At 42.5% G+C, this 27,035-nt stretch overlaps 1 protein-coding gene across 3 annotated transcripts in view; it reads right to left on the minus strand.

The window, feature by feature from the left end:
* The window catches only part of LOC110531729 (phospholipid-transporting ATPase ABCA1), a 246,423-nt gene that overhangs the window by 104,169 nt on the left and 115,219 nt on the right, over positions 1-27,035 (minus strand). For all 3 annotated transcript variants that reach the window (XM_021615071.3, XM_090183773.1, XM_021615072.3), the window contains exons 25-32: positions 21,980-22,173; positions 21,358-21,406; positions 20,479-20,592; positions 20,295-20,336; positions 19,514-19,653; positions 14,607-14,734; positions 8,012-8,113; positions 6,629-6,818 (exon numbers count right to left, since the gene is read on the minus strand). In XM_021615071.3, the coding sequence (XP_021470746.3) occupies positions 6,629-6,818; positions 8,012-8,113; positions 14,607-14,734; positions 19,514-19,653; positions 20,295-20,336; positions 20,479-20,592; positions 21,358-21,406; positions 21,980-22,173 (959 nt within the window). The remainder of the gene's footprint in view (positions 1-6,628; positions 6,819-8,011; positions 8,114-14,606; positions 14,735-19,513; positions 19,654-20,294; positions 20,337-20,478; positions 20,593-21,357; positions 21,407-21,979; positions 22,174-27,035) is intronic.

The raw sequence follows: 27,035 nt of genomic DNA on the forward strand, positions 1-27,035 counted from the left end.
AGAACAAATTCTTATTTTCAATGACGGCCTAGGAACAGTGGGTTAACTGTTCAGGGGTAAAACGACAGATTTGTACCTTGTCAGCTCGGGGGGTTTGAACTTGCAACCTTCCTAGTCCAACTCTCTAACCACTAGGCTACCCTGCCGCCCCTGTGTGTGTGTGCGCGCAGGGGTGGGATTAATCCCGCGACAAGTGCAGCTATCTTTATATGTTTCATGTCTGTACCTCCGTCTCCCAAATCTGAAGAGTAGTATAGCTTATTCCTCTGAACTCACAAGGGCAGATGGCGTGGAATGTTATCTTCCTTCAGAATGATGTACAAGATATGAGGGTAAAATACTGTGTGAAGTAGACGTTCTCATGTCTTGCCGGTAGGAAATGTAACATTCATCCTTCTGACTTGTTCATCAGGCCTACAACGTGGTGTTAATGTTCCATGCTCATTAAAGGCATGGATTATATGGTCCAACATCATCCAATGTATTCCAAAAATTCCCCAAATGCCATTGAATGCTTGTGTTTGAACAACACCATGCGGAGGGAAGAGTGGCAGAAAGAGATGCAATCAAAATACAGTGATCTTAAAGAAGGGACGGAAAACAATGGAGAAGGAGAGAGAGACTCATGTAATGCATCCAACAGCACGTTTTCATGAGACACCTTGACAACCTCGTTGAGATCCGGAACATCCATGTGTCAGAATAAGAAAGGCCACACAAAGTGTATTCCTTTTGTCCAACAACAATCCATATCCCATAATACCGTTTTCCAACCACCACTTCAAATAGGCCCTGCTTTGTCACAGGATGTGGGGGGTACACTGTGAGGCTCGCACAAGCACAACGAGGCATTATATATCCGTCAAGGGCGGACGTCTTGTGATAGTCTTGTGATAGCTATAAATGAGCTCTTGGTAGGACGGAAGGATGGGGGAAGAGATGAGGACTGGGGATGAGCCGTGCGTCTTTAAAAAGGGTATTTTCACCAAACAGCATGGGCTCCGGTTAGGGGAAGTCATTGGCTTTCAAGGGCCTCTTACTGTCTGTCTGAGAGGACTGAGCACACACAAATGTGTTCACACTAACACACATGCATGCATACACATTGGCATTCACACACACACACGCACAAACACACAGGTTGGGCAGGTTGGGTTGCTAATTTCAGAATCTCAGGTGCCACCTACTGGCATTTAACCTCTAACCTGCTTCAGGGGCCCTGCTCTGTGACTACTTCCGGCCTCTCTCATGTGTCTGTCTGTCTGTCTCCGTCCGTCTGACTGCCTCCGTCCGTCCGACTGTCTCCGTCCGCCCGACTGTCTCCGTCCGACTGTCTTCGTCCGTCTCCGCCCGACTGTCTTCGTCTGTCTCCGCCCGACTGTCTTCGTCCGTCTCCGTCCGACTGTCTTCGTCCGTCTTCGTCAGTCTCCGTCCGACTGTCTTCGTCCGTCTTCGTCCGACTGTCTTCGTCCGTCTTCGTCCGTCTCCGCCCGTCTTCGTCCGTCTCCGCCCGACTGTCTCCGTCCGTCTCCGTCCGTCTCCGTCCGTCTCCGTCCGACTGTCTCCGTCCGACTCCGTCCGACTCCGTCCGACTCCGTCCGACTCCGTCCGTCTCCGTCCGACTTCGTCCGTCTCTGTCCGTCTCCGTCCGACTTCGTCCGTCTCCGTCCGACTTCGTCCGACTTCGTCCGTCTCCGTCCGACTTCGTCCGTCTCCGTCCGTCTCCGTCCGTCTCCGTCCGACTCCGTCCGTCTCCGTCCCCGTCCGACTCCGTCCGTCTCCGTCCGTCTCCGTCCGACTTCGTCCGACTCCGTCCGTCTCCGTCCGACTTCGTCCGACTCCGTCCGTCTCCGTCCGACTTCGTCCGACTCCGTCCGTCTCCGTCCGACTTCGTCCGACTCCGTCCGACTCCGTCCGACTCCGTCCGACTCCGTCCGTCTCCGTCCGACTTCGTCCGACTTCGTCCGTCTCCGTCCGACTTCGTCCGTCTCCGTCCGACTTCGTCCGTCTCCGTCCGACTTCGTCCGACTCCGTCCGTCTCCGTCCGACTCCGTCCGTCTCCGTCCGACTCCGTCCGACTCCGTCCGTCTCCGTCCGACTCCGTCCGTCTCCGTCCGACTTCGTCCGACTTCGTCCGTCTCCGTCCGTCTCCGTCCGTCTCCGTCCGTCTCCGTCCGTCTCCGTCCGACTTCGTCCGTCTCCGTCCGTCTCCGTCCGTCTCCGTCCGACTTCGTCCGTCTCCGTCCGTCTCCGTCCGTCTCCGTCCGTCTCCGTCCGACTTCGTCCGACTTCCTCCGACTTCGTCCGTCTCCGTCCGACTCCGTCCGTCTCCGTCCGACTCCGTCCGACTCCGTCCGTCTCCGTCCGTCTCTGTCCGTCTCCGTCCGACTTCGTCCGTCTCCGTCCGACTTCGTCCGTCTCCGTCCGTCTCCGTCCGACTTCGTCCGACTTCGTCCGACTTCGTCCGACTTCGTCCGACTTCGTCCGACTTCGTCCGTCTCCGTCCGACTTCGTCCGTCTCCGTCCGACTTCGTCCGTCTCCGTTCGACTTCGTCCGTCTCCGTCCGACTTCGTCCGTCTCCGTCCGTCTCCGTCCGACTGTCCGTCTCCGTCCGTCTCCGTCCGACTGTCCGTCTCCGTCCGTCTCCGTCCGACTGTCCGTCTCCGTCCGACTCTCCGTCTCCATCCGACTGTCTCCCTGTCTCCGTCCGACTGTCTGTCTCTGTCCGACTCTCTGTGTCTGTGTCTGTGTCTCTGTGTGTGTGTGTGTGTGTGTGTGTGTGTGTGTGTGTGTGTGTGTGTGTGTGTGTGTATATAAGAGTTCCTCTTTGCCAAGATTTTGTCAAACATCCCAATTAGCAATCTTAGAAAAATATTCAAAGGCTTTACAGTCAAACATCTCAAAATTCATTCCAAGTTTATGCGACACAGATGTAGGGTTTTAATTTGAGCCAGTTTGCTACAGCAGGAAAATAATCCTGCAGCATGACAAAATGTGAATTATTATGTGGATTATAATTAATGGATATTTTTGTAGGAGTTGATACATTTGATACAAGGGAAAATCAAGTCTGAAATGTAAAGGTGGAAATTACAAACATCAGAAGCCTTTTAAAATCTTAAATCTTGTGCCACAGGGTGATCACATTAAGATCCTACATCTGTACTTTAGAACATGACGCCAAACAGAAAAAAACTGTCATCTCCTTCACAAGCGCCACAGAACCAAATGATTTCAGATTTGTCAGACTGTGCTTTTGGATATTTGTTTGGAAACTGTGTCAGTACTATATCCGCCTCTTAGACATTGAAGTTCCTCTAAGAACAGGAGGGGGTAAAAGAGGGGGGAAAGAAGGGTGAAAAACAGAGGAACTTTTCACAAACTGTCTGTAAAAGATAAAAAAACTATGTCTGCAAATACATGTCAAAAGGCATCACACCTTTGCATAGCACTGCAGGCATAAAGTGTCACTCCTTACATCTTCTCTGACAATAATGTAAATTTATACATCCACTGTATTTGATGTATCACCTATTTTGATCAACTGTTGAATGTACCATTCAGGCGGGTGACTAACTCTGTCGATCACCTATCAAATCAACCTCACGCCTCCTCACCAGTAGTGTGTTTGTCCTCAGTCTCAAGGAGTGTCCACAGATATCTCCCAGCAGGGATTTGGACAGGCACATCAAACCAGGAGTTGATTGACAAAATAGACAGGTGGTATTTCTGTCTGAGGGAAGAAAACGATGTGGCTGTCAATACAAAGCCTCCAGAATCAAAACAGTGAATGTCATGACTTCCCCATCTAGAGAATTGGGATTCGTATGTGTTTGTGTCTTGAAAAGCACGACTCAAAGGACTGGTTTTAGTTTTTGTGTGTAAATGTGGGATATTGACTTTCTATTTACATGTTGCCAAGACACCAAGAAAAAAAGGAAAATAATCAGTCAATCAAACCACTGGGTACTGTATGCGGACTTTCAGTGCTTTTGATCATTTGTGCCAAAACTTTATACATTATTATAACTTTTTGCGTGCCCTATAACCGGGATTGATTTAGATCATGAGTTCATTATTCAGGGGTACATTAATTCCCTTTAACTTTTTGTCATTGCAATTAAACCTTTTGCAGGAGCGGAACATATTTTCATAGAACATTTTTGGGTTTCCTGAAACCCAGCAAAACAGAAACAGCTCATGTCAAGACATGAATGACTGTCAATGAGCCAAGCATGAACCACCCTAGAATGTAACAAAAAGCATTATGTATACATAGACATTTCCCTCTGGTCCTGTAATGGACTATAATCTACCATCTTTATGATAGATTTGTTTCCAAGATCACTTGGCACACTCAGACTCTCATCTCACATACCTCAAATAATAACCCATAATGCACTGGCAGAGAACAAACCTTGTGTAAACACCAAAAGCCATTTCCAATAAAAGTTAGAATGCACCTGTCCATCAATGTCTAGCTTTTTCATTACCATTCAAGATATTGGAGCCATGGAATGGCATTTCCCCTTCAAGTCAATGTTCTGTGATTGAGTGGACCGGCGGCCATATTGAGTGGACCGATAACCCACACGATGACTGCTTCCTCTATCCAGTCAAATTGAAATGGTCTGAGGAGCTTTGTCCATTCTAGTAATTCTCTTTCTACACTGCAGTGCACAAAATGTGGTGAGTAGTTAATTCAATGAGAAAGACAATAGTTGAACAGTTTTGAAGAAATTAATTTCTTTAAATTTAAAAGAGACGCAAAAGCGAGTGAGAGAAAGAGAGCTAGCTATATTTTGTTGTATTTTTTTTCCACTTTCACTTACAGTAGCTAGGGAATGCAGCAAGCTAGTTTAGCATACTCAAACACCCAGCCCAAACAGAGAGGGATGCTATGTTAGCTAGCTGGCTATGGCTATCCAAGTCTGGAACTCTTCCAAGTCAAGGTAAGCTTTTGGTTTTATTAATTAATTGCCTGTAGGTGTAACTGCTAAACTGCTTGCTGACTGCATGATTGTAGCGAGTTTACTAATGCGTTAGTTATAGTAGCTATGTTGACTATGGCGTTAGTTAATATGGTGACAACCATGTAGGCTGTGTGTAGCGGTTATGATATGAAGGTTTGGCTTGGGAAGGTTTTTCCCATGGTCACAGACAGCTGATGTGTTGTGCACTGAAGCACATAAGCGTAGGAAAAGGGGAGAGGAGGACAGCGTAGATGCGAGATGGAATTATTCAATGAGCAAAATGATCATTTTTTTCTCTCGACCTGTGTTGAAAACTTTAATTCATAGGCTAGGTTGTAGTAACCTCATGATGGGTATAGGAAAAATGCGAGTATCATGTAGTAGCCTAAGCCTGTTGATGTTACATTGAGCTGTGTGAATGGAATATGAATGACAGTCATCCCTCACTGACCGACACTGACTGCAGCTATATACTTAAGTGACTATGACTTAAGAAGATTGTTGAGTTCACTTCACCATGTTGATTTAATTGAATTAGTGTTTTTTATGAAGAGAGAAATTTTAAATAACTAAATTGATTTACATTAAAAAAAAATGTAAGTATACCTTACTCAAAAACAGCATTTGTATTTTTTTAAGTTCCTTAACTGAATTTTTTTGAAGGTAATCAGTTTCCCCAGAACTTATCCGGTTTTACAGTGTATGTTTGGAGCAATCCATTTAGGCCATGTAAAGGTTCTAGGGGGAAAGAGCCCCAAGCCCGGTGACCATGAGGACCTCCCATCGATCCCAGCCAGGATTAAAAATCCAGGGGTCAGCTCAGGAACATTGGTCATGTATGTTGACAGGGTAATAGCTTATAAAACATTTCCATTGAGTTCCAGGTGACAGACAAAGCTCAGGTCTTGGACATTATAGGGGGGGGGGGGGGGGGGGGGGTGGACATCAGCAAGCTCAGTGCTAACCTGTACCTGCTCTCCAAGGGTTGGTCTAAGAGAGGTCAGAGTTCACGGGTTGCCAAAAAAAGAGTGATGAGACGCATTATCTCAACATACATTTTTGTCTTAAGACCAGCCATAATGCTATTGTGGAAGACATGAGACAACAGTAACATTGATGTGATAAAGCAATGTCCAAATTCACTGGATACATGTTCCCATACGAGCATATATTGTGTTGGATATGAATACTCTTGTTGACACTTGTAGTATACGTAGTAACTATGGTTAATGATCATAATGTTGGATTAAATTGATTGATTGGTAAGGTGTATATATTACAATGGGGGGACAGAGCATTCAATCAGTATTACCCCTAGAAAGAGGGTTACCTTGGGAAACGTGTGTTCACAACAGAAACATCTGAGGGCAAGATAACTTCAACTTCAAACCCCTGCATTGCCATTGCAGGACACTAGAGACATAACACACTGAACAAACTATGTTACACCTCACACCCCTTTGAGCTCCTCCTCACTGCACCAATTTTGTCTGGGGTTGGAAGCCTGCCCTCTTGAGCTGGCAGAGCTAAAGCTTAGGCATTCGTTCGGGGAGCTAACACAAGACTTCAGGTCCAATGCAGGTTGCCAGATCAGCACACAATTGTAAATCGTTATGTTACAGGGAGACCTGGGGTTGCCAGATTGTGGACTAACCTGAGGGGGAGGCAGCCCACCGGCTCCAGGTGGGCAATCTGGCAACATGGTGGTCTTTTGAGGAGTGCTGCACTGGCAGTTAGGGGAAGGGTTGGCCATGCTCCAGTTTCCGTTGACGAAGATGTTGCTGATAGAGGGATCCACTGTGGGAGTGAACCACTTAGAATCATTCGGGACACATGGGAGATTTCTGGAGAAAAGGGGGAAAAACAACGATGATAATGATGATGAAACATGAGAATCAATTTGCTAAGCTTCATAGGAAACCAGCATAATTCAATAAAGAACACAACCGAATAGGAAAAATGGTACTTCGACAGAGGAATTCTCAGCAGTTATCCTCAGAAAGACATGCCATTCTCATACAATACCTGTTTAGGTCAAGCTAAACATAGATAAAAAAAAATCATGTTAACAACACAGCTACAGCATACAAGTCTCCTTATCTAAAACATGGAGGTAATGTAGCATGTTTCAATAAGCAGCTGAAGAATTAGGGAAGCAGAACAGCTTGATAAAGCATGTTGAACCTGATCAGGCTTGACAGAGAGGAGATAGATATAGGATATCAGGGGTACTTACTACTGTCAACATTATTTCAACCCCTAACCGTAAAACAAGGCAAATCTACACGATACAAACATCATTCACCTCTGGGAACCCCAGAACAAATGAATAGAAAATAAATGGTGGTATATAAGTTAGAATGAAGCCGTGAATAATGTATTATGTTTATTCATGTCTTATACGATACATTGTAAATGCCTTCAGTCGTATGCAATTAATATTTGAAGAATCTTATTCCATGGTTGGATTAAATCAATGATTTACTTTACCGCATGGGTTTCGTGTTAGAACATGTACGATTAAAACTGAACTTTGTCTCTCAAAGAATTATCCTCCATGAGATATTCAACTTCAGTCAAAACACCCTTTTTATAAAAACATGCCAATGGGCCATATGTCGACCCAATTCCAAAGCAACCAGCCTCAGCTTTAGATTTGGTCAAAACAACATGTTTATTGACTTATTGAGGTGAACAATGTGCCAATGGGGGAGATGCTTGCCCAATTTCAAATCGACCCTTAGCCCCCACCCAAAATGCACTTGAGGAGATCTGAAGGAATGACAGACAAGAAAACAATGTGGGAACATTTACACCAAGCATCTCAGAAGGTATCCAATCCTTTCGAATGTTCAGGAGTCTTATGGCTTAGGGATAGAAGCTGTTTAGAAGCGTCTTGTACTTCCTGGACAATGTAGCTATTGTGATGCTGTGCAAGAACATTTGAAACAGGAGAAACACTGCAAACAAAACAAATGTAGTAATAATCTGTGGGTTGAGGGACAGGTGTGTTAAAATGGCCGCTGGTCATACTTACGGTATCGGGTTGTTGGCCATGCAGCGAGTCCCAAACCCAGGATTATTCACCAAAGAGTCCGCCACCCGAGCAACCTCGGTGTTATTTGGCGGTCCATCATTGCTGTAATGAAATTGGACCTTGTTAGCTAGACTCCAACACTATCCCTTACAGGCGGGCTAGTTATCGACATAATCCAAGGTGATCGTCTAATCGTTTAATTGCCCACCATCTTGAATTGACAAAACATCCCCAGTCCTCACAATAACAAACAGACTGTGCACATATTCAGAGAATGTGGACACAGAACATTTTGAAAGGTGCAAACTGCAATTTGTACATTCCTCCAACCACATCCCTTAGATTAATAGGAAACCAAGTGGTGGGGCTGCCATTGACTGAAAAACAAATTTAGCATTGTGGCTTTAAGAGCTGAATGTTAGGCAGAAGTTCAGGCTCAAAGCACTTGGATCATGACCTGACCAACTGTTTATCCTGGTGGAACTTTGGGAGTTTCAATTACTGGACCAGATACTGTAACCGGGGGTGATCAAGCACGCTATAGCATTGATTAGTCCACTGAGGGCATGGCCCACGGAATCAACAAAGATGAAGAGAATGGGTATAATGTATCCATCTCTAGATAGAGAAATTGGCCAAAAGAAAATGAGACCAACAGGAGTGTTTTTTTTGTGCTTTTGGATTTAAGGTAGTGCATGATGCTCAGCTAACATGGAACCAGATTTAGTTTAATAAAGGATGAATGAAGAATCGTTGTATGGCCCTGGAATTTTGTTGAGAACATTACATTTCCAAATGAATACACACCACTGAGCATGCATGGGTGAGAAAAGCTCTTGGCATTCTGACAGAATAGAGCACATGTCAACATAACATGAACTCTGCATGTGTGTGTGTGTGTGTGTGTGTGTGTGAGAGAGTGTGCACGCGCCTGCATGGTTGCGTGTGAGAGTTTGTGTGTGTGGGCATCAGAGCACGCTATTATATATATGTGCCTGGAAGAAAAACAGACCGCTACAATCAATGTATACACAATCTCTGCTCTTTGTCTCGAGTGTACCTTGGCGCTGTGAAAACAGCGTTTTATAAAGATCATGGCTAGGGTCCAGCTGTAGTCACTGCTGGCCAATGGGATTAATACAATGTTCATAGGCTCATTTATCTCTCATGAAGGTCAACCTATAATTTCCGCCACCATAAGCGAGGAGTCCAATCGAAGTGGCTGATTGTAAAAATGGATTTTGCTCAGCCATCTGTTTTAACATTAACAATAGCTGGGTCTGCTTCCCAAATGGCACCCCTTTCCCGATATATTGTACTAGTTTAGACCAGCGCCAGTAGGTCCCTGGTAAAAAGCAGTGCACTATAAAGGGAATAGGACGCCATTTGGGAAGCACTCTTATTCAAAGTAACAAGACTATTGGGGGATCAAAACGAGCAGAGACACACTGGAACTAATCTTAGGTTGAATCTTAGATATATCTACAAAAAGGGAAAATCCTAGAGGTAATAGTCTATTTAGATACAATGCAGATCTGAGTGTTGAAATACTAATTTGGGAAATAAAATAGGCTTAATGTTCCCGGAAGGAAATGTGATGCGTTTCCTTGAGTGTAAAATAAAAATTGTTACTTCCTCAGAATGCTTTGGTGGAAAGGATGGTTTTGATCAGCATAGCCTCCACTCTCCCGGTAAAGGAAAATCAGTCAGGTGGAGGAACTTTGTGAAACATCAGAGAGTAACAGAGTGGAGAGTAGTCTGATTAAACATGCAACCCCCTCCTTTCAACTCCCCTAATATCTGAGACAGCATTGTATGGATATTACATGTTATAGGTATGAAGTCCTAAGACAATTTTGTCAATGGGACAATTGTGTTTGAATCTAATAGTGTAATCAATGTATGACCATACCTATTCATATGAATTTAGTATCAGGACAACTTCTTTTTGAAACCAATCTTTTTAGCCTGCATTTGAATCTGTTTTTTTTTTGCCACATTTCCCAGGCACGTTTGGTTGACATTGACTAATTGAGCTTGTATGAATTATGCATACCTTCTCTGTCTCAGCCTGGTATGGCTTTCCAGCTTAAGACTTCACAAAGGGAAGTGTCTTAAAATTATTCAGGGGAGAAGACAATATGCAGTAATTGACCACAGAGAATGTCAGAGAAGAGAAAGAACTTCAGCTTGCTAATGATGTGACACATAACCAGGCTAGATTCTGGTCGTTCTGATGAGTTCTGCATATTTAATGTGGCGTAACACTTGCAGTTAAAACTCACTGCCTTTAGTCTAACTTTGACGAAGAAGGTGAAGCTCTACCTGTGATTTCCATAGCAACATGCTAGAGCCTGATATTGTCTGTTTAAAAGCCCATTGCAGTCAAAAATCTGTTTTTCCCATATTTTTTGTATCATATTGTAAAACAGCTGATGAAACTAATATTGTAAAAGTGTGAACAAGTTTGATCAGTGTTATTCCTGATATTTGCTGGTTGAAAGTACAATCTAATCAGCAGGTTTGCATGGGGGCGTGTTTCGGCTGTCCATGTTGACATCACCATGTGGTTAATTGGTTTATAGATGCTAATAACAGGTCGTTTTCAGTTTTCCCCTCCCCACTCAGACCACTCCCAGACACTCCTAGAAAAATTATTCCTTTAAGATAAATGGAACACTATTACAGCAACGTACTTAATTGTTACCCAGAAATGATTTGATATTGCTACAAAAATGGCTGCATTTGGCCTTTAAACTGTCCAATGGGATCAATCTATTACAATGCAATGATCTCCCCTGGATAAAATAAGCAAACCTCAATAGAATATCAATGAGCGGGAGCAAGGAATCCAATAAGATTCATCGTCACTGCAGCGGTTGGATACATTAGCAGAGTATCGGCAACTCCATGAAATATTCAACATGTTTTTCACATTATTTAAACGTTTTTCGGGATGTATTTCGAAAGCAAACCCCGAAACGCAGAACAAGAAGTTCTCAAAGAAAATGTACAGATGGTGAATTTTCTGTGTTACTGTAAGTTTTAAAACAGGCTTGTCGATATGTTATGTATAGAATGTATATTTTGTCCATAATAGGACACATATGGAATCAACACAAAAAAGTGTTAAACATTTGAAAATAGATTTTATATTTCAGATTCTTCATAGTAGCCACTCTTTGCCTTGATGACAGCTTAGCACACTCTTGGCATTCTCTCAACCAGCTTCACCTGGAATGCTTTTCCAACAGTCTCGAAGGAGTTTCCACATACAGTGGGGCAAAAAAGTATTTAGTCAGCCACCAATTGTGCAAGTTCTCCCACTTAAAAAGATGAGAGACACCTGTAATGTTCATCATAGGTACACTTCAACTATGACAGACAAAATGAGAAAAGAAAATCCAGAAATTTACATTGTAGGATTTTTAATGAATTTATTAGCAAATTATGGTGGAAAATAAGTATTTGGTCACCTACAAACAAGCCAGATTTCTGGCTCTTACAGACCTGTAACTTCTTCTTTAAGAGGCTCCTCTGTCCTCCACTCGTTACCTGTATTAATGGCACCTGTTTGAACTTGTTATCAGTATAAAAGACACCTGTCAACGACCTCAAACAGTCACACTCCAAACTCCACTAAGACTAAAGAGCTGTCAAAGGACACCAGAAACAAAATTGTAGACCTGCACCAGGCTGGGAAGACTGAATCTGCAATAGGTAAGCAGCTTGGTTTGAAGAAATCAACTGTGGGAGCAATTATTAGGAAATGGAAGACATACAAGACCACTGATAATCTCCCTCGATCTGGGGCTCCACGCAAGATCTCACCCCGTGGGGTCAAAATGATCACAAGAACGGTGAGCAAAAATCCCAGAACCACATGGGGGGACCTAGTGAATGACCTGCAGAGAGCTGGGACCAAAGTAACAAAGCCTACCATCAGTAACACACTACGCCGCCAGGGACTCAAATCCTGCAGTGCCAGATGTGTCCCCCTGCTTAAGCCAGTACATGTCCAGGCCCGTCTGAAGTTTGCTAGAGAGCATTTGGATGATCCAGAAGAAGATTGGGAGAATGTCATATGGTCAGATGAAACCAAAATATAACTTTTTGGTAAAAACTCAACTCGTCGTGTTTGGAGGACAAAGAATGCTGAGTTGCATCCAAAGAACACCATACCTACTGTGAAGCATGGGGGTGGAAACATTATGCTTTGGGGCTGTTTTTTTGCAAAGGGACCAGGACGACTGATCCGTGTAAAGGAAAAAATGAATGGGGCCATGTATCGTGAGATTTTGAGTGAAAACCTCCTTCCATCAGCAAGGGCATTGAAGATGAAACGTGGTTGGGTCTTTCAGCATGACAATGATCCCAAACACACCACCCGGGCAACAAAGGAGTGGCTTCGTAAGAAGCATTTCAAGGTCTCCAGATCTCAACCCCATAGAAAATCTTTGAAGGGAGTTGAAAGTCCATGTTGCCCAGCAACAGCCCCAAAACATCACTGCTCTATAGGAGATCTGCATGGAGGAATGGGCCAAAATACCAGCAATAGTGTGTGAAAACCTTGTGAAGACTTACAGAAAACGCTTGACCTCTGTCATTGCCAACAAAGGGTATATAACAAAGTATTGAGAAACTTTTGTTATTGACCAAATACTTATTTTCCACCATAATTTGCAAATAAATTCATTAAAAAATCCTACAATGTGATTTTCTGGATTTTATTTTCCTCATTTTGTCTGTCATAGTTGAAGTGTACCTATGATGAAAATTACAGGCCTCTCTCATCTTTTTAAGTGGGAGAACTTGCACAATTGGTGGCTGACTAAATACTTTTTTGCCCTACTGTATGCTGAGCACTTATTGGCTGCTTTTTTTCATTCTGCGGTCAAACTCATCCCTAACCATCTCAATTGGGTTAAGGTCAGTGCTTCATGGTGGGAACAATACATGTGGAGCTCATCCGTTCACCTACTCTGCGTCACACAAAGACACGGCAGTTGGAAACCAGTAATTCAACCATGAGGGTCTGTTTCACGCTGTCTCCTAGGGACAGTTGATGTTGAGATGTGTCTGTTACTTGAACTCAGTGAAGCATTTATTTGGTCTGCAATTTCTGAGGCTGGTATCTCTAATAAACTTATCCTCTGCAGCAGAGGTAATTCTGGGTCTTCCTTTCCTGTGTTGGTCCTCATGATAGCCAGTTTCATCATAGCGCTTGATGGTTTTTGCGACATCTTGAAATGTCCCGTATTGACTGACCTTCATGTCTTCAAGTAATGATGGATTGTTGTTTCTCTTTGCTTATTTGAACTGTTCTTGCCATAATATGGACTTAGTTATTTTACCAAATAGGGCTATCTTCTGTGTACCACCTCTACCTTGTCAGAACACAACCGATTGGCTCAAATGGAAGAAATTACAGAAATCTACTTTTATCAATGCACACTTGTTAATTGAAATGCATTCCAGGTGACAACCTCATGAAGCTGGTTGAGAGAATGCCAAGAGTGTGCAAAGCTGTCATCAAGACAAAGGGTGGTTACTTTGAAGAATCTCAAATATGAAATATATTTTTTATTTGTTTCACACTTTTTTGGTTACTACATGATTCCATATGTGCTATTTCATAGTTTTGATGTCTTCTCTATTATTCTACAATGTAGAAAATAGTACAAATAAAGACAAACCCTTGAATGAGTAGGTGTGACCAAACTTTTGACTAGTACTCTATGTGCTGTACTACCTCAATTACCTCGTACCCCTGCACATTGACTCGGTACTGGTACCCCGTGTATATAGTCAAGTTATCGTTCCTCATTATGTATTTATTCCTCATGTTATTATTTTTCTATATTTTTCTCTCTGCATTGTTGGAAAGGACCAGTAAGTGAGCATTTCACTGTTAGTTTACGAAGCATGTGACAAATAAATTGTGATTTGATGTTAGAAAAGAAAGTGTGTATGTCCCGTATGGCACCCTATTCCCTATGGAGTGCACTACTTTAGACCAGGACCTTTTCTGGTAAAAAAAAAAAAAAAGTAGTGCCTTATATTGTGAATAGGGTGCTATTTGGGGCACACAGTAAGATGAATGATTTAGTATACCATTGCAGACTCAACCATGGAAGGAAAGGACTAGCCAGGTACTAGACCTTTATGTGCTTCAGACAACTTCTCTGACAATCAATGTCATGATGACATACAGTATGGGGTTGATATGACGGCGATAGTCAGAAGAGTTGGCTGAAGCATACACACTTAGAGACCAGACCTGGAATTAATGGAGTGCCTGATTTAGGGGAAAGTAATCAAAACAATTATTCCCTCCAAACATTGGAACTAGAAGCGATCTGCAGTATCAGCTACAGTATGTGGTTTCTGCATTCACATTAACAGTATGCTCTTTGTTCATAACAGTATAGTAGAACTACTTTACATCTTTTAAGAATGATTTTATACCTGTCCCGGTCAGGTTACCCCGCTGCGTTCGTTACATTTATACATATTCAATACAAATATCAACATGTTCACCTGCACTGAGAGGTGTCATTTTAAAGTCTGAGAGCATGACGTTACAGTGGCTCACCTGTAGAATGTCGTTTGGGGCAGTCCATACATCCAAGGCTGCAACTCCAGGTTGGGGTACTCCGCAAAAGGCGGGACGATGACGGAGAAGATGAGAGACATGCAGACGAAGACAGCAGGCAGAATCACCTGTGTGACATAGATATGATATCAGAATCAGCTGCAAAATGGCGCTTCTTTGCGCATTGCCTATTTTAGGTATCCTATCCTGTCAATACACTGTTGTGACACTGTCTCAACACGAGGCTGACACAATGCTTGTCATGTGAGTTCATGACAATAACGGACTGTCCACATAACTCTGTAATGATACTAACAAAAGTTGGATATTTTCCATGTTAGGACAGTGTCATGGCTGGTCTGTCATTCATGTCATCATGTGACAGACGCTACATGCAAGTCTGGCATACAGTGTACTGTTATAGTACAGTATGCTCTGTTACTAAGTTAATCTCATCTAATAGAGGGATATCTAAAATAATAGTGTGTGTTACGGCACCACTTTCACCAGCCAACCAAATGAACAGAGCATATTCCCCATAGAACTAGAGGAGGGATGTTTCATGTGTATGACCGAGGCTCCCTCAGGCTGCATCAGTGTTATTGCACAATCCAATTAGTAAATGCTGGGAGTGATAATTTGTCTTTTCACTTGTCATGTGCTCTCACTCAGATTGGAAATGTGTACTGCACTGCACTGAATAAGCATCATTCAAATTAAGTACAGTGCATTCAGAAAGTTCAGACCCCTTGACTTTTCCCACATTTTGTTACGTTACATTGTTTGTTTAAAAAAAAAAAAAAAAATTAGATTAAAGCTGTAACGTAACAAAATGTGGAAAAAGGGGTCTGAATACTTTCCGAATGCACTGTATCATTGCCACAAATCTATTAACCGTGCTTGCATGTGTGTGTGTGTGTGTGACGTGTGGCGTGTGCGTCCGTGCCAGTGCCTGTGTGTGCTTGCTTGCGTAGTTGTGGAAGAGATGAGTGGGGAGAGTAATTCAAAAAATATCTACCGCTAGAGTAGTTACATCATCCTACCCCCATCATCAGCCCCAACCCCCACCCAATCTCTGTTACACTCCACAATGATAGGGATGCAAGCAAATAAGACATGAGACCAAACCCGTTTTATTATGCTCACCGTGAACTTGTTATGGCTGCCATGCATGTGTAAGGACTTTTATTAAACACTTTCAAACATCATCAATCGTCACCCACTTCGCTTTATTCTCTTTTCCACCATCGAAGCTCACTGCCACAATTTCCTCCCTTTCTCTCCCTCGTGGAAATGTTCCCTTTTCATTTCCGTTCTCGGAGCTGACTAAAAGTCAAAGACAGAATGCACAATATCTCTTTAATCACTTGTACCGCTAGGTACTCCACTGAAGAGAGATGTTTGCTCAACTTGATTAATTGCATGCTGCAATTGCCGGAACCCATTCAAACAGTACAATACATTGGAAAAATGCTATGTAAATGAGTTCTATGTAAATGCAGGCACCGGAGAAGTAATAGTCTGCGTTTACTGAAAAGCGGCTTAATGAGACAATACGTAAGATGGAAGACAACAGAACACACACTCTGACTGTAATTGTGTGTGGCAGCTTGTAGTAGTTCTTCTGCAAACACCCCGCAAACAATGGAGAAAAGTCATTACGTTCACAATGTCAATGCACTCTATAGACTGAGTTTAGCAGCACACACTCAAGTTTGGTGAAACAACGAGTCTGATTTTTCTAAATGGGTACAATACAAACACCAAAATACAAATATTGTGTTTTGTGATTCACTGTAAAATGGCATTTCATTTGAGGGCAGACTGGCTTGTTGGCATAATTACATTTGTTTTTGTGAATCAACTAGTGCAAAGCTGTCATCAAGGCAAAGGATGGCTACTTTGAAGAATATCAAATATATTTAGATTTTCTTAACACATTTTTGGTAACTACATGATTCCATGTGTTATTTCATAGTTTTGATGTTTAAACTATCATCATACAATGTAGAAAATAGTAAAAATATAGACATTAATGAGTAGGTGTCCAAACTTTTGACTGGTACTGTACAGTATATGATATTCCTATAGTGTTCTATTTAATTCTATTCCATCAACAGGGATTTTGATAATCATCATAATCATGACACCTTGGTCTCAATCCAGAACGGTGTGGAATCAATGTAGAACAACGTAAGTAATATGTATTGCACTCTCCATATTATGTATCTGACCTGGGTTGTCAAAGTGATGCTACAGTATATACTGTACGATGTTGGCCATTAAAGGCTAATTGACAGGAAATAACAATGACTCGCGATAATAAATTTGACTAATTCACAAGTGCTAATAACAGAGACTCACTGCAATACACAGGCTAATTTGATGACTAATAAGAAGAAATTGATGGAACATTTCAGAACACCACAGAAAGCTACTTCAGGGGCCAAGTTTAAGGGTGTAACTTTGTTGCCATTGGTTACATATCTGAGAAGTCAAAGAGCAGCTCAGACCATCAATTAACTTGAATTATTTGAGTAAACCACAAGATAATAGCGAAACGGTAGAACAAAGAGAATGGAAGGTCAATGTCGTAGAAGTCTACAAAAACAAGACTGTCCTTTCATTTCCCTGTGAGTCTGATGCCCCGACATTGACATGACATAATTCACATTTCAATGAAACTGTCCAAGTAAAAATTGCAACATATGCTGAGTCATGGGTCTGGTTTCCTGCATTCAATGTTTCGTGTTTTTTTTATGACGATTGTTCCTCAAGTGCAATGTTAATACCAACTGTCTGGCATAACACACAAAGTGTTACTAGATATCACTTCACTTTGCCGCAAACTATCGGCTTTGTTCAAATTACACATTCACTCTTGGGAATGGCCAGCATCTCTTGGGGTGCACTGCAACAACATAGTTTAATTCTTATGAGGGGCTTGATTCACGACCCCCCCCCCCCCCCCCCACCCCCCCCCGTGCTTCCATTGGCGGGAGGGTCATCTGCTGTGGAGGCAGAGGACTTCCATTTTGAATCAAGCACGATACTTCCTGCCACAAGTAGCTTTCCCAAATGGCATCGCATTCAATCCCATGTACACACGCCGAGCTTCGATTCAGTCAACTTCACTCACCCGACACAACCAATGAGCTCGCCTCCCCAACCACCTCCACGAGCGTCCATCCCCTGACTTTCGTCCCCATAAATCACTTCCCTTTGAGTCTCACACCATCATCTCTTTTCAATTCCCCACCGGCTCTGCTTGAAGAGATGCTCTTCACAATCAGCTGACAATGGGAGGTGTTTACATGATGGTCAGGCTCTTTTGTCAGTCCTGCAAGTGACATGAATGGGGATGAAGAGAGGAGGAAGGAGGGAGGAGAGTAGCCCTGAAACCGTCTGCATCCCAATATTTCGTAGGGAACAACTTTTTCCACTAGAGCCCAAAATGAAACATATGGCAATATATCGGGAATAGGGTGCATTTTGGGAATCACTAACACACTCCACACACACACTTCCACACACCTCCCCTCGCTAACGCAACAGAGCGACGTCCGGGATTGACAGTGACTAATGGTGGGATCAGTATTACAGAGTTACAGGAGGAAGTGTGTTCTAGAACGCGGCAGGTGGTAGGTTTACACACGGGCAAATGGAAGGAGCGGAGTGGTGCACTTTATGATTATGATGCCTTTGGAGTGTAATTAATTCAATGTCGTGGTATCATTCATCGCTGATGGGGTTACACCACGTCTATACACGTGTTGTGAATAAAGATTTTCATCTTTGTGATAAGGGAGCAGAGCTCAAAATAAATGAGAAAAAGAACAACACATTCTCAGGTTGTAAGTCAACAATTGTGTATCATCTCTGATGAAAGAGAAATTGAAGGTGTCATGTAAATAGATAACCGTGTATTGGTTCTGACTGGAAATTAAAATGACCCACAAAACGATAGAGACACACACTTAATAGGCTAATAGCAACCTGTCAGCGAGCTAATTGTTATGATAATCTTATCTGATACATAACTCATTAAACCACATTATTAGCATACTCGCAAATTAGGAAAAAAAACTCAAAACAAATCAGACAGTTCTCTGACTTTCAGGATCCTATGAATTTAAAGTGGAAACCGTTGTGGTGGGGAGACAAAGTTCACAGGGCTGGTGTGTGTGTGTGTGTGTGTGTTTACATTACAGAGCATCTCTCAAAGTTGTGACGACCTCCGTCTCCTTGGCAACAGCTAGACTGACAAAATTCTTCAGATGAGATCAAATCTCCACTACCCTTAAGAAACTGATCATGCATTCTAGGTGTGTTTCATACACAGATGTATATATATATATATATATATATATATATATATATATATATATATATTGGTACTGAGCATTCAAATGTGTGTTGTCCCCTAAAACAAGTTCATAGCTCATTTAATTTCCCCTCCACAGATTCATTGGTAGGAAGTATTATCACATCCATTTATAAAACTACTTCCCTCCCACAGTGCAACCAATTTTTCACAATGTAAATTATTTTTTCATGACAGTACAACACTAAATGGTATAATTAAGCAATAAGGCATTGGGGGGGGGGGGGGGGGGGGGTATATGGCCAATATACCACAGCCAAGGACTGTTCTTATGCACAATGCACTGTGGAGTGCCTGGACACAGCCCTTAGCCGTGGTATATTGGCCATATACTACAATCCCCAGAGATGCCTTATTGCTGTTATTAACTGGTTACCAAAGTAAAAACAGCAGTAAAAATAAATGTTTTGTCATACCCGTGGTATACGGGTACCACGGCTGTCAGCCAATCAGCATTCAGGGCTCGAACCACCCAGTTTATAACAGGGCATAGAGAACTATGGGGGTTATGTGTGGTCATTACCTGAGCAATGAGGCCTTTGCGGCTCCTGCGTGCGTGGTGAAAGCGTTTGATGAAGAGGGCCAGGAACTGTCTCCGGATCAGTTCCCATCCCGTGATCACACTGGAGCCCTTCCCATTCACATTGGCCACTCTCTCCACATCTAAAATGGAAGGCATACAAAACGTCTGCATTACTACAGTGCGCTTTCTGTAGAATAGGATTGTATGAAGTGAATTGATAACCATCTGACAATCTGTTAGGCTCTTGGGTTTGTGGGAAGTGAATACAAATGATTTAGCTTCTCCCATGGCGTAAAAAGGAACAAAAAACACAGTTATCAGTCTCCACCCAAAAGAGTAAAACAATCCCCACAAAAAAAGCAACCTCTTATCAGTCTCAAAAGTCCAACCAAAATATTTTTGACACAAAGCATATTCAAATGGTAAACCGGCATGTGATATTGAATTTGTTTCATAAATGGTCTTGCTCAGGGAGAAATTGCAAGACGGGAGACATGTTCTGATACTATTGTATTGTGGAAAATGAAAACCTCCTGTGAGGAATATTAATTCATATAATATTAATTTGGCATTCCAAAATGGCCGCTCGTGTGGAAAAGCCACCTGTATGACAAATCAGCTGTCTTGGCAACCAAGGAGAGAAAGGAGCACGAATTGTCACAATGACTGACCTTTTGCATCTTCTCCAGAGTTAATTGTCAGAGAGCAGCAAATAATGAGGCTTTTTTTTGACATGAATGTGTGAGCTGCTGCAAGACGACAAGGCATTGACCATACATACCCTCCACTCTGCTAGTGAACTTCACTTTCATCTCGTCTTCAGCTGGATAGTAACAATAGACAGGGAGGACATAAAGAAAATGGATCATGACCATACATTACACTTAAACATCCCTTCTCTAGTTCAGAATAGGCTTATTTACTTTCTATTTTTTGACGATAACACTCAAAAGTTAATGGCATACCACTTTTCCCAGGCATTTCGTCTGAAGTGTCCCCGACTTTGGTGAGGCTTTGCTGTTGCCTCTTGGATTCCCTTGAACTTCTTGTCTTGTCTCTTACCAAAGCTGCGTTGATAGCTGAAAGAATATACTCAAGATGAGTTGTTTTGGCTTAATCCGTTTACAGTTACGAATACCATACAGAAAGTACAGCAACCTGTATTGTGAACTATACGTTGCATTATTACTAGCTGTGGGCACTAATATTAATAATTTTATATGATATTGATATCGATATGATCAAGGTATATCGTCATATCCGTTTATTTTTCTTGTGACATCACGGTGGATGGGCTTCCCATTGCATTCAAATAAGTTGGGTAGGTTTAGGCTCCCAGAAGATTCACACCTGGCCCAATGGGGAGCGATCAGCAAGTAGTTGTCTGGACTCTCGAGAGAAAAAGTGAACATTCACACAGTTGCAATGCTTTTTTAATAAAACCAATACAAACTGATATCGTATCGATATTCCATATCAGTGCCCATCACTACACACTACTGTACTTAAAAACAGAAAACCCTAAAAGACTAGGGTTTTTAAGTAATTGTCAGATTTGAGATAAAATGCGCAGGTTGGCTGTAGGTTGAAAAGCAAAGTCCTTTGGTAATTGATCCAACAAGGAAAATGCTGTTGAGTTATACTAAATGAGTGCATAATCAATCAACACTAGTTCAATCAATGTAGTACAGAGAATCATTGAAAATCAATGCAATACAGAAGACTCAATGATGTGTGTGTTCTAGTGGTCGTGTCGATACTTCATATAATCAGTCAACGATTAAACTATTTTACTAAATTGTTACATTTTAACCCCCCAAATTTACAGTCAACCGCCATTTTACCTGGTATTTCCGCATCAACACCTGTGTCCTCTGCCACTTTGAGGAAAATCTATGAGATGGAACACGGCATAATTACCATGATATGAAATGGCTTTTTTTTCTCATCATTTTTCATCATTGAAGTGACCTCTATGTGTCTTAAACAAATGATCGACAACACTCCTGTAATTACAAAAACAAGGACTATCTTCATTACACTGATAAATAGTCCTCCTTCCCTCCTCCTGTATTACACACACACACACACACACACACACACACACACACACACACACACACACACACACACACACACACACACACACACACACACACACACACACACACACACACACACACAATATTGAAAATACCACAGACTGACATCTCGTTTCCCTTCCTTAAGTAAATATGTGCAGTAGGTACCACCTGAATAACCTTGTGTCTGTTGAGAAGGAATTATTCACACTGCCTGCCAAGCCTCTTCATCTGCCAAAAATATCTGAGACATATTAGTTGTGTTTAACAACACTCACTTGGTGGTATGTACCTGCCTACATAATCCAACACTACACTTGGCATAGTAAGCATTTGGTTAGTTCAGGAGAGCGCAGTGTATGTGTGTGTCTCGTCTGCCTCATACCTCCTCTAGTGTGGTATCTGAGATGCCGTAGTTGGTGACACCAATGTCGGCCATCTTGAGGTCCAGCTCTTTGAAGAGGAGTGCAAAGGTGCCATCCTTGGCCCCGCCATAGGGAAGGATGTAGGTGATCTCCTGGCCGATGCTCTCGAGGAACACCGCCTCGGGAACATGCCGACACACCACCTTACTGACATCTATGAGCGCAACATGGTGAAGAGAAACAGGAAGGATGATTTGGATGCATTGAAAAGGAATTGCAGGAAGGATGACATTGATATATTGAAAAGGAATAACAGGAAGGATGACATGGATATATTGAAAAGGAATAACAGGAAGGATGACATGGATATATTGAAAAGAACTTACAGTATAATTGTTGTCCTTTATAATGACAAATGACAATAATTAAAAATGTAAGATTCAACCGTACAAGTCAATACACTGCATTTAAATTCATTGAGGCCAACACAAAAACATTCTACAACTCTTTTACTTTTTCAAAAGTGAGGTGAATCGGTGTCTCCTCAAGGGTCATATTCAGAGTTGAGATACAGTTGGTTTGTGAGTTTTGCAAAAACAAGCACCATGACAAGTATGGAAGATATTCGAGAAGCGCAAGTGGATTTGAAATTCTACATTCCAAAGAGATACTGGAATTGCCATATCTTGTTAGTTCCTCATCATTATGATATCTAAAGAGCAAATCTCAAAATCAAACGTATTGCCCTTTATAGGCAATAGGGTGCCATTTGGTATGCACAGCCCATGAAAACACCACCTACTCCATTGATCACATAGATAATTACAGCTGCTCAACCAAGCGAGGCTTTGGCTTTATGACGTCGGAAAGTGGATCGGCTTCACATGCTTTACACTTTTTCCTTAACAACCTCTTAAACGTAAGGGACCCTATTTGATTTGTTTTATTTGGTGTGACTTACTACCATATATGGGCATACAGATTTATACGGGCAGGTGGAGCCGATGACCTCATTTCAAGATGGCTGCTACCAACATTCTGGTTAGCATTGTGAAGCAGAAACAAAATAAACATTGAGTACGTTGATACACACCGAAAGCCAGGACTTCACAGATCATTAGGATATCGCATTTGTCTGCCTGTGACCTACCGTTATTGATCACCAGCCCCGAGAGTCAACATTTTTATTTTACACAATGTTTTCAAACAGCAAACATCTTACAATGTAAGCTTTGATTTGAGATATAGCTACATAGGGGGTTCTAAATGAATCCTTAGGTTGGAAGGAACAATGTTTTCTTGCCAATGTTATCTGATGATGTATGACTTAATGGCAACGAATGTCGAATGTCCACCGAGTGACTAACTTTGCGCATCAAAAATATGATGTTGCCTGCTTACGCGCTGTAGGCATCCATTACACAGGGGATTGGCCACTATGGCACCTTCACAGTCTTGTAGCCAATGAGAAGTTTTCCAGGGAAATGCAGTTGACCTGGGTGGGACAAACCAAGGCTTAGAAGCTTTTATGCGTAATGCTAACTATTGCTACCTGGTTCAGAGACGAGACGCACTGAGCACGTTTTTTATGAGTTGTCTGCCTTTTATGCCTTGGATTTAGTTTACATAGGCCTATGTAACTAATTTCAATGTCAATGTTAGAATTATAAGTAGTTAATGTCTATGTTTCATATTAGTTCACTGTTTGCTGTTCTAAGTTTCATCCTTGTAACTTTGGAGAGGCCACTAAACTCTCATGGCCATTGTTTATTTGTGGTTCTCACCTCTGCCTTTGTCTCCAAGGTATTACTGTTTTCATTGTGTGTGTCCTTCACACATTCTGTGTGAGTCACTGTAAAGATAGTGTATGATTGGTGTTTTTTCTTTACAGCAATGCTATTTTGTAAATTTAGTCAACTGTAATTCAATATTTCCCTTTATTTTATTCACCACAGAGTGGAGGATGCAGAGGATTTGGATGATGACGTTTGTGAGCCACCCTTCCCCAGCAAGCGACCCTGCCGGTCAAGGTCTTCACCCCCCCCACTGCTATGACAATCACCCTGTCTGATGGTTCTACATCCACCACTCGACAAAGACCCCACTCCTCTTCAACCACCCCCACTGCAGGCCCTGGCACCACTCCCCTCTCTGCAAGTTCATCTGGAGGTGTGGGGCAGGGAGGAGATCTAGGCCTCAACAGAGAAGAGGGAGAGGCAGTGGTGGCAGCAAAACAGAGGGAGATGAAACTGAGGACCGGTGGCTTACGGTCAGTGAAAATGATCAGGAGCCAGAGCAATTGAGGTTTCAACCCAAACTACCCGAATGCCCACAGTTGGTTAGTGATGAAACATACATCCCTTACAGCTGTTTCAGCTTTACTTTATCACCTCTGTACTGGGAACACTAGTTAGTAATACCAACAAGTATGGGGACAAGAATCTGCAGGTGTCACGCCCTGACCATAGAGAGCTGTTTATTCTCTGTTGGTTGGGGCGTGATAGTGTCTAGGGTGGGTCATCTAGGTGATTAATGGTTTATGTAGGCCTGGTGTGGTTCCCAATCAGAGACAGCTGTTTATCGTTGTCTCTGATTGGGGATCATATTTAGGCAGCCATTGTGCTCATTGTGCTTTGTGGGATCTTGTCTACAAATAGTTGCCTGTGTGCACACCAGTAGCTTCATGTTTCGTTTGTGCTTGTTTGTTTTGTTTAGTGAGTTTCTATGAATTAAAATATGCGGAACTCTACGCACGCTGCACCTTGGCCCGCTCGTTTCGACGATCGTGACAGAAGGGGGGAAGGAAGCTGTCCTGGAAACCTGTCACCATGGGTAAGTCCCCACTCTATCGGTTCTAGCTCCCCACCTCCATCATCAGTGAAAACCGATTCTTGGCCATCAAACGTACTCTTCACATGAGTGACACACAAAAGTATCAGGAGAATGGTCAGAATAAGGGGACTGCAGGGTCTGATCACCTTGCAAGAGTCAAGCCCCTTCATCATGACATGGTGCATGCAAAACTTACTTCCAGCCTGCTCAAAATCTATATATAGATGAGCGCATGGTTGCCTCAAAGACTAGAATTGGCTTGAAGCAATATATGAAAACGAAGCTGACCAAATGGGGCTACAAGCTCTTTGTGCTAGCGGATTCAGCCTCTGCCTACACATGGAACTTCTTACACCCGTCGGGTAGGGCCTTAGTTATGACTCTGTCATGCAGCTGATGGACTTCCCCTTACTTGGCAGTGGGTACGAGCTCTTTGTGTAAACATTTTTTACTAGTCCCATGCTTTTCATAGGCGTCTTGAAAAAGAAAATAGGGGCTGGTGGCACCATTTGTCCGAACAGAATTGGTTTCCCCAAGACCAAGGTAAACAACATGACAAAGACATCGGAGAGGGGGACCATACGTTGGATCAGGACTGACAAGTTGCTTTTTGTGAAATGTAAGGACACTAGGGAAATAACCATTCTCACCACACAGCATAAGACATTTAATAACGACCATGTCTCAAGGAGGGTGAAAAATGCCAATGGGGCATGGGTGAGGAAGAATGTCCCCATTCCTGTGAAGGACTACAGTGCCAGCATAGGGGGTGTCGACATATCTGATGCTCTACTACCAGGTCCTCTACAAGACCAGGAAGTGGTATAAAGCTTTTTTTTACCACTTTGTGGACATTGCTACAGTAAAGGATTTAATTCTCCACAAGTAGATGGCCAAAGCAAAAGGTCAAACCCCTCTCTCACAGTTGGCCTTCCCGAAAGCTGCTGGTGTTGGCAATGTCTGAATTGGAGGTCCAAAGCAACCTCACAACCATCACAAGACCCCCCACTCAAGGTGAGCGCCACTATCCAACATCCAACACACATGCCAAAAGACAAAAGGAAGAACTGCACACATTGCACAACACAAGGGGAGAAAAAGTGTGAAATGCCAGTTCACTTTTTGTTTCCTGGCAGAGAGGGACTGCTTCAAAGACTATCACGACATGCACAAGCTATGGTGAAAGTGAAATCTAATCATCTACACCTGGGATGAGGTAATACAGTATTTTAAGACATGAAGGTCAGACAATCCAGAAAATGTCAAGAACTTTGAAAGTTTCAATTGCAGTCGCAAAAACCATCAAGCGCTATGATGGAGCTGGCTCTCATGAGGACTACCACAGGAAAGGAATTCATAGCTAAGGAGATGAAGAAAACACCTGTCTCTGGATTACATCTTCAAACTAAGGGCAACCATGGCATCTGTGACAGGACACATCCATCTATAATGTGTATGGGTAAGATAGTCTAGCTAGCTACATTTTCAGATATTATACATTTCTAATTTTGACAGAAAGTTGTTTCATTTCAAGTTAAAGTTTACAGTTAGCTAGTTAACGCTAGCTGGCTGCCTTCCTAGCTAACATTACGTGTATGATCTTATTATTCGTATCTCAGAGCCATTTGCTTGGCTAGTTATATACTAATGTTAGCTAGCTAACATTGAATCTGGTTGGTTAGTTACCTGCAGATTCATGCAGGGTAGTAACATCAGGAGTTGGGATTATGGTTCATTGTTTAGCTAGCTAGCTAGCTACATGTCTTACCAAAAGCCTCCACTATGCAAGTATCTATTTCAATAGAATGTCACTGTAACAACTGTTGATAGACGTAACATTAGCTGGTAAATTCACTGTGGCTATCTACTCCCATTTCAGACCACAGGTAAGATAGCCTAGCAGGCAAAATTTTCAGATATTACACATTTCCAATTTTGACAAAGTCTATTCATTTCAAGTTAAAGTGTACTGTTAGCTTGCTAGCTAATGTTAGCTGGCTGGCTTGCTAGCTAACATTACATGTATGTCCTTATTATTCGTATCTCAGAGCCATATGCTTGGCTATTTATATTCTAATGGAAGCTAGCTAACATTGAACCTGGTTGGTTAGCTACCTGCAGATTCATGCAGGGTAGTAACATCATGAGTTGGGATTGTGGTTCATTGTTAAGCTAGTTAACTTCACTAGGGTAGGGGGCACTATTTTCACTTCCGAATGAAAAGCGTGCCCAAAGTAAACTGCC

Source organism: Oncorhynchus mykiss, chromosome 9, assembly GCF_057628025.1.
Source record: "Oncorhynchus mykiss isolate SJ-2025 chromosome 9, ASM5762802v1, whole genome shotgun sequence".
NCBI lineage: Eukaryota > Metazoa > Chordata > Actinopteri > Salmoniformes > Salmonidae > Oncorhynchus > Oncorhynchus mykiss.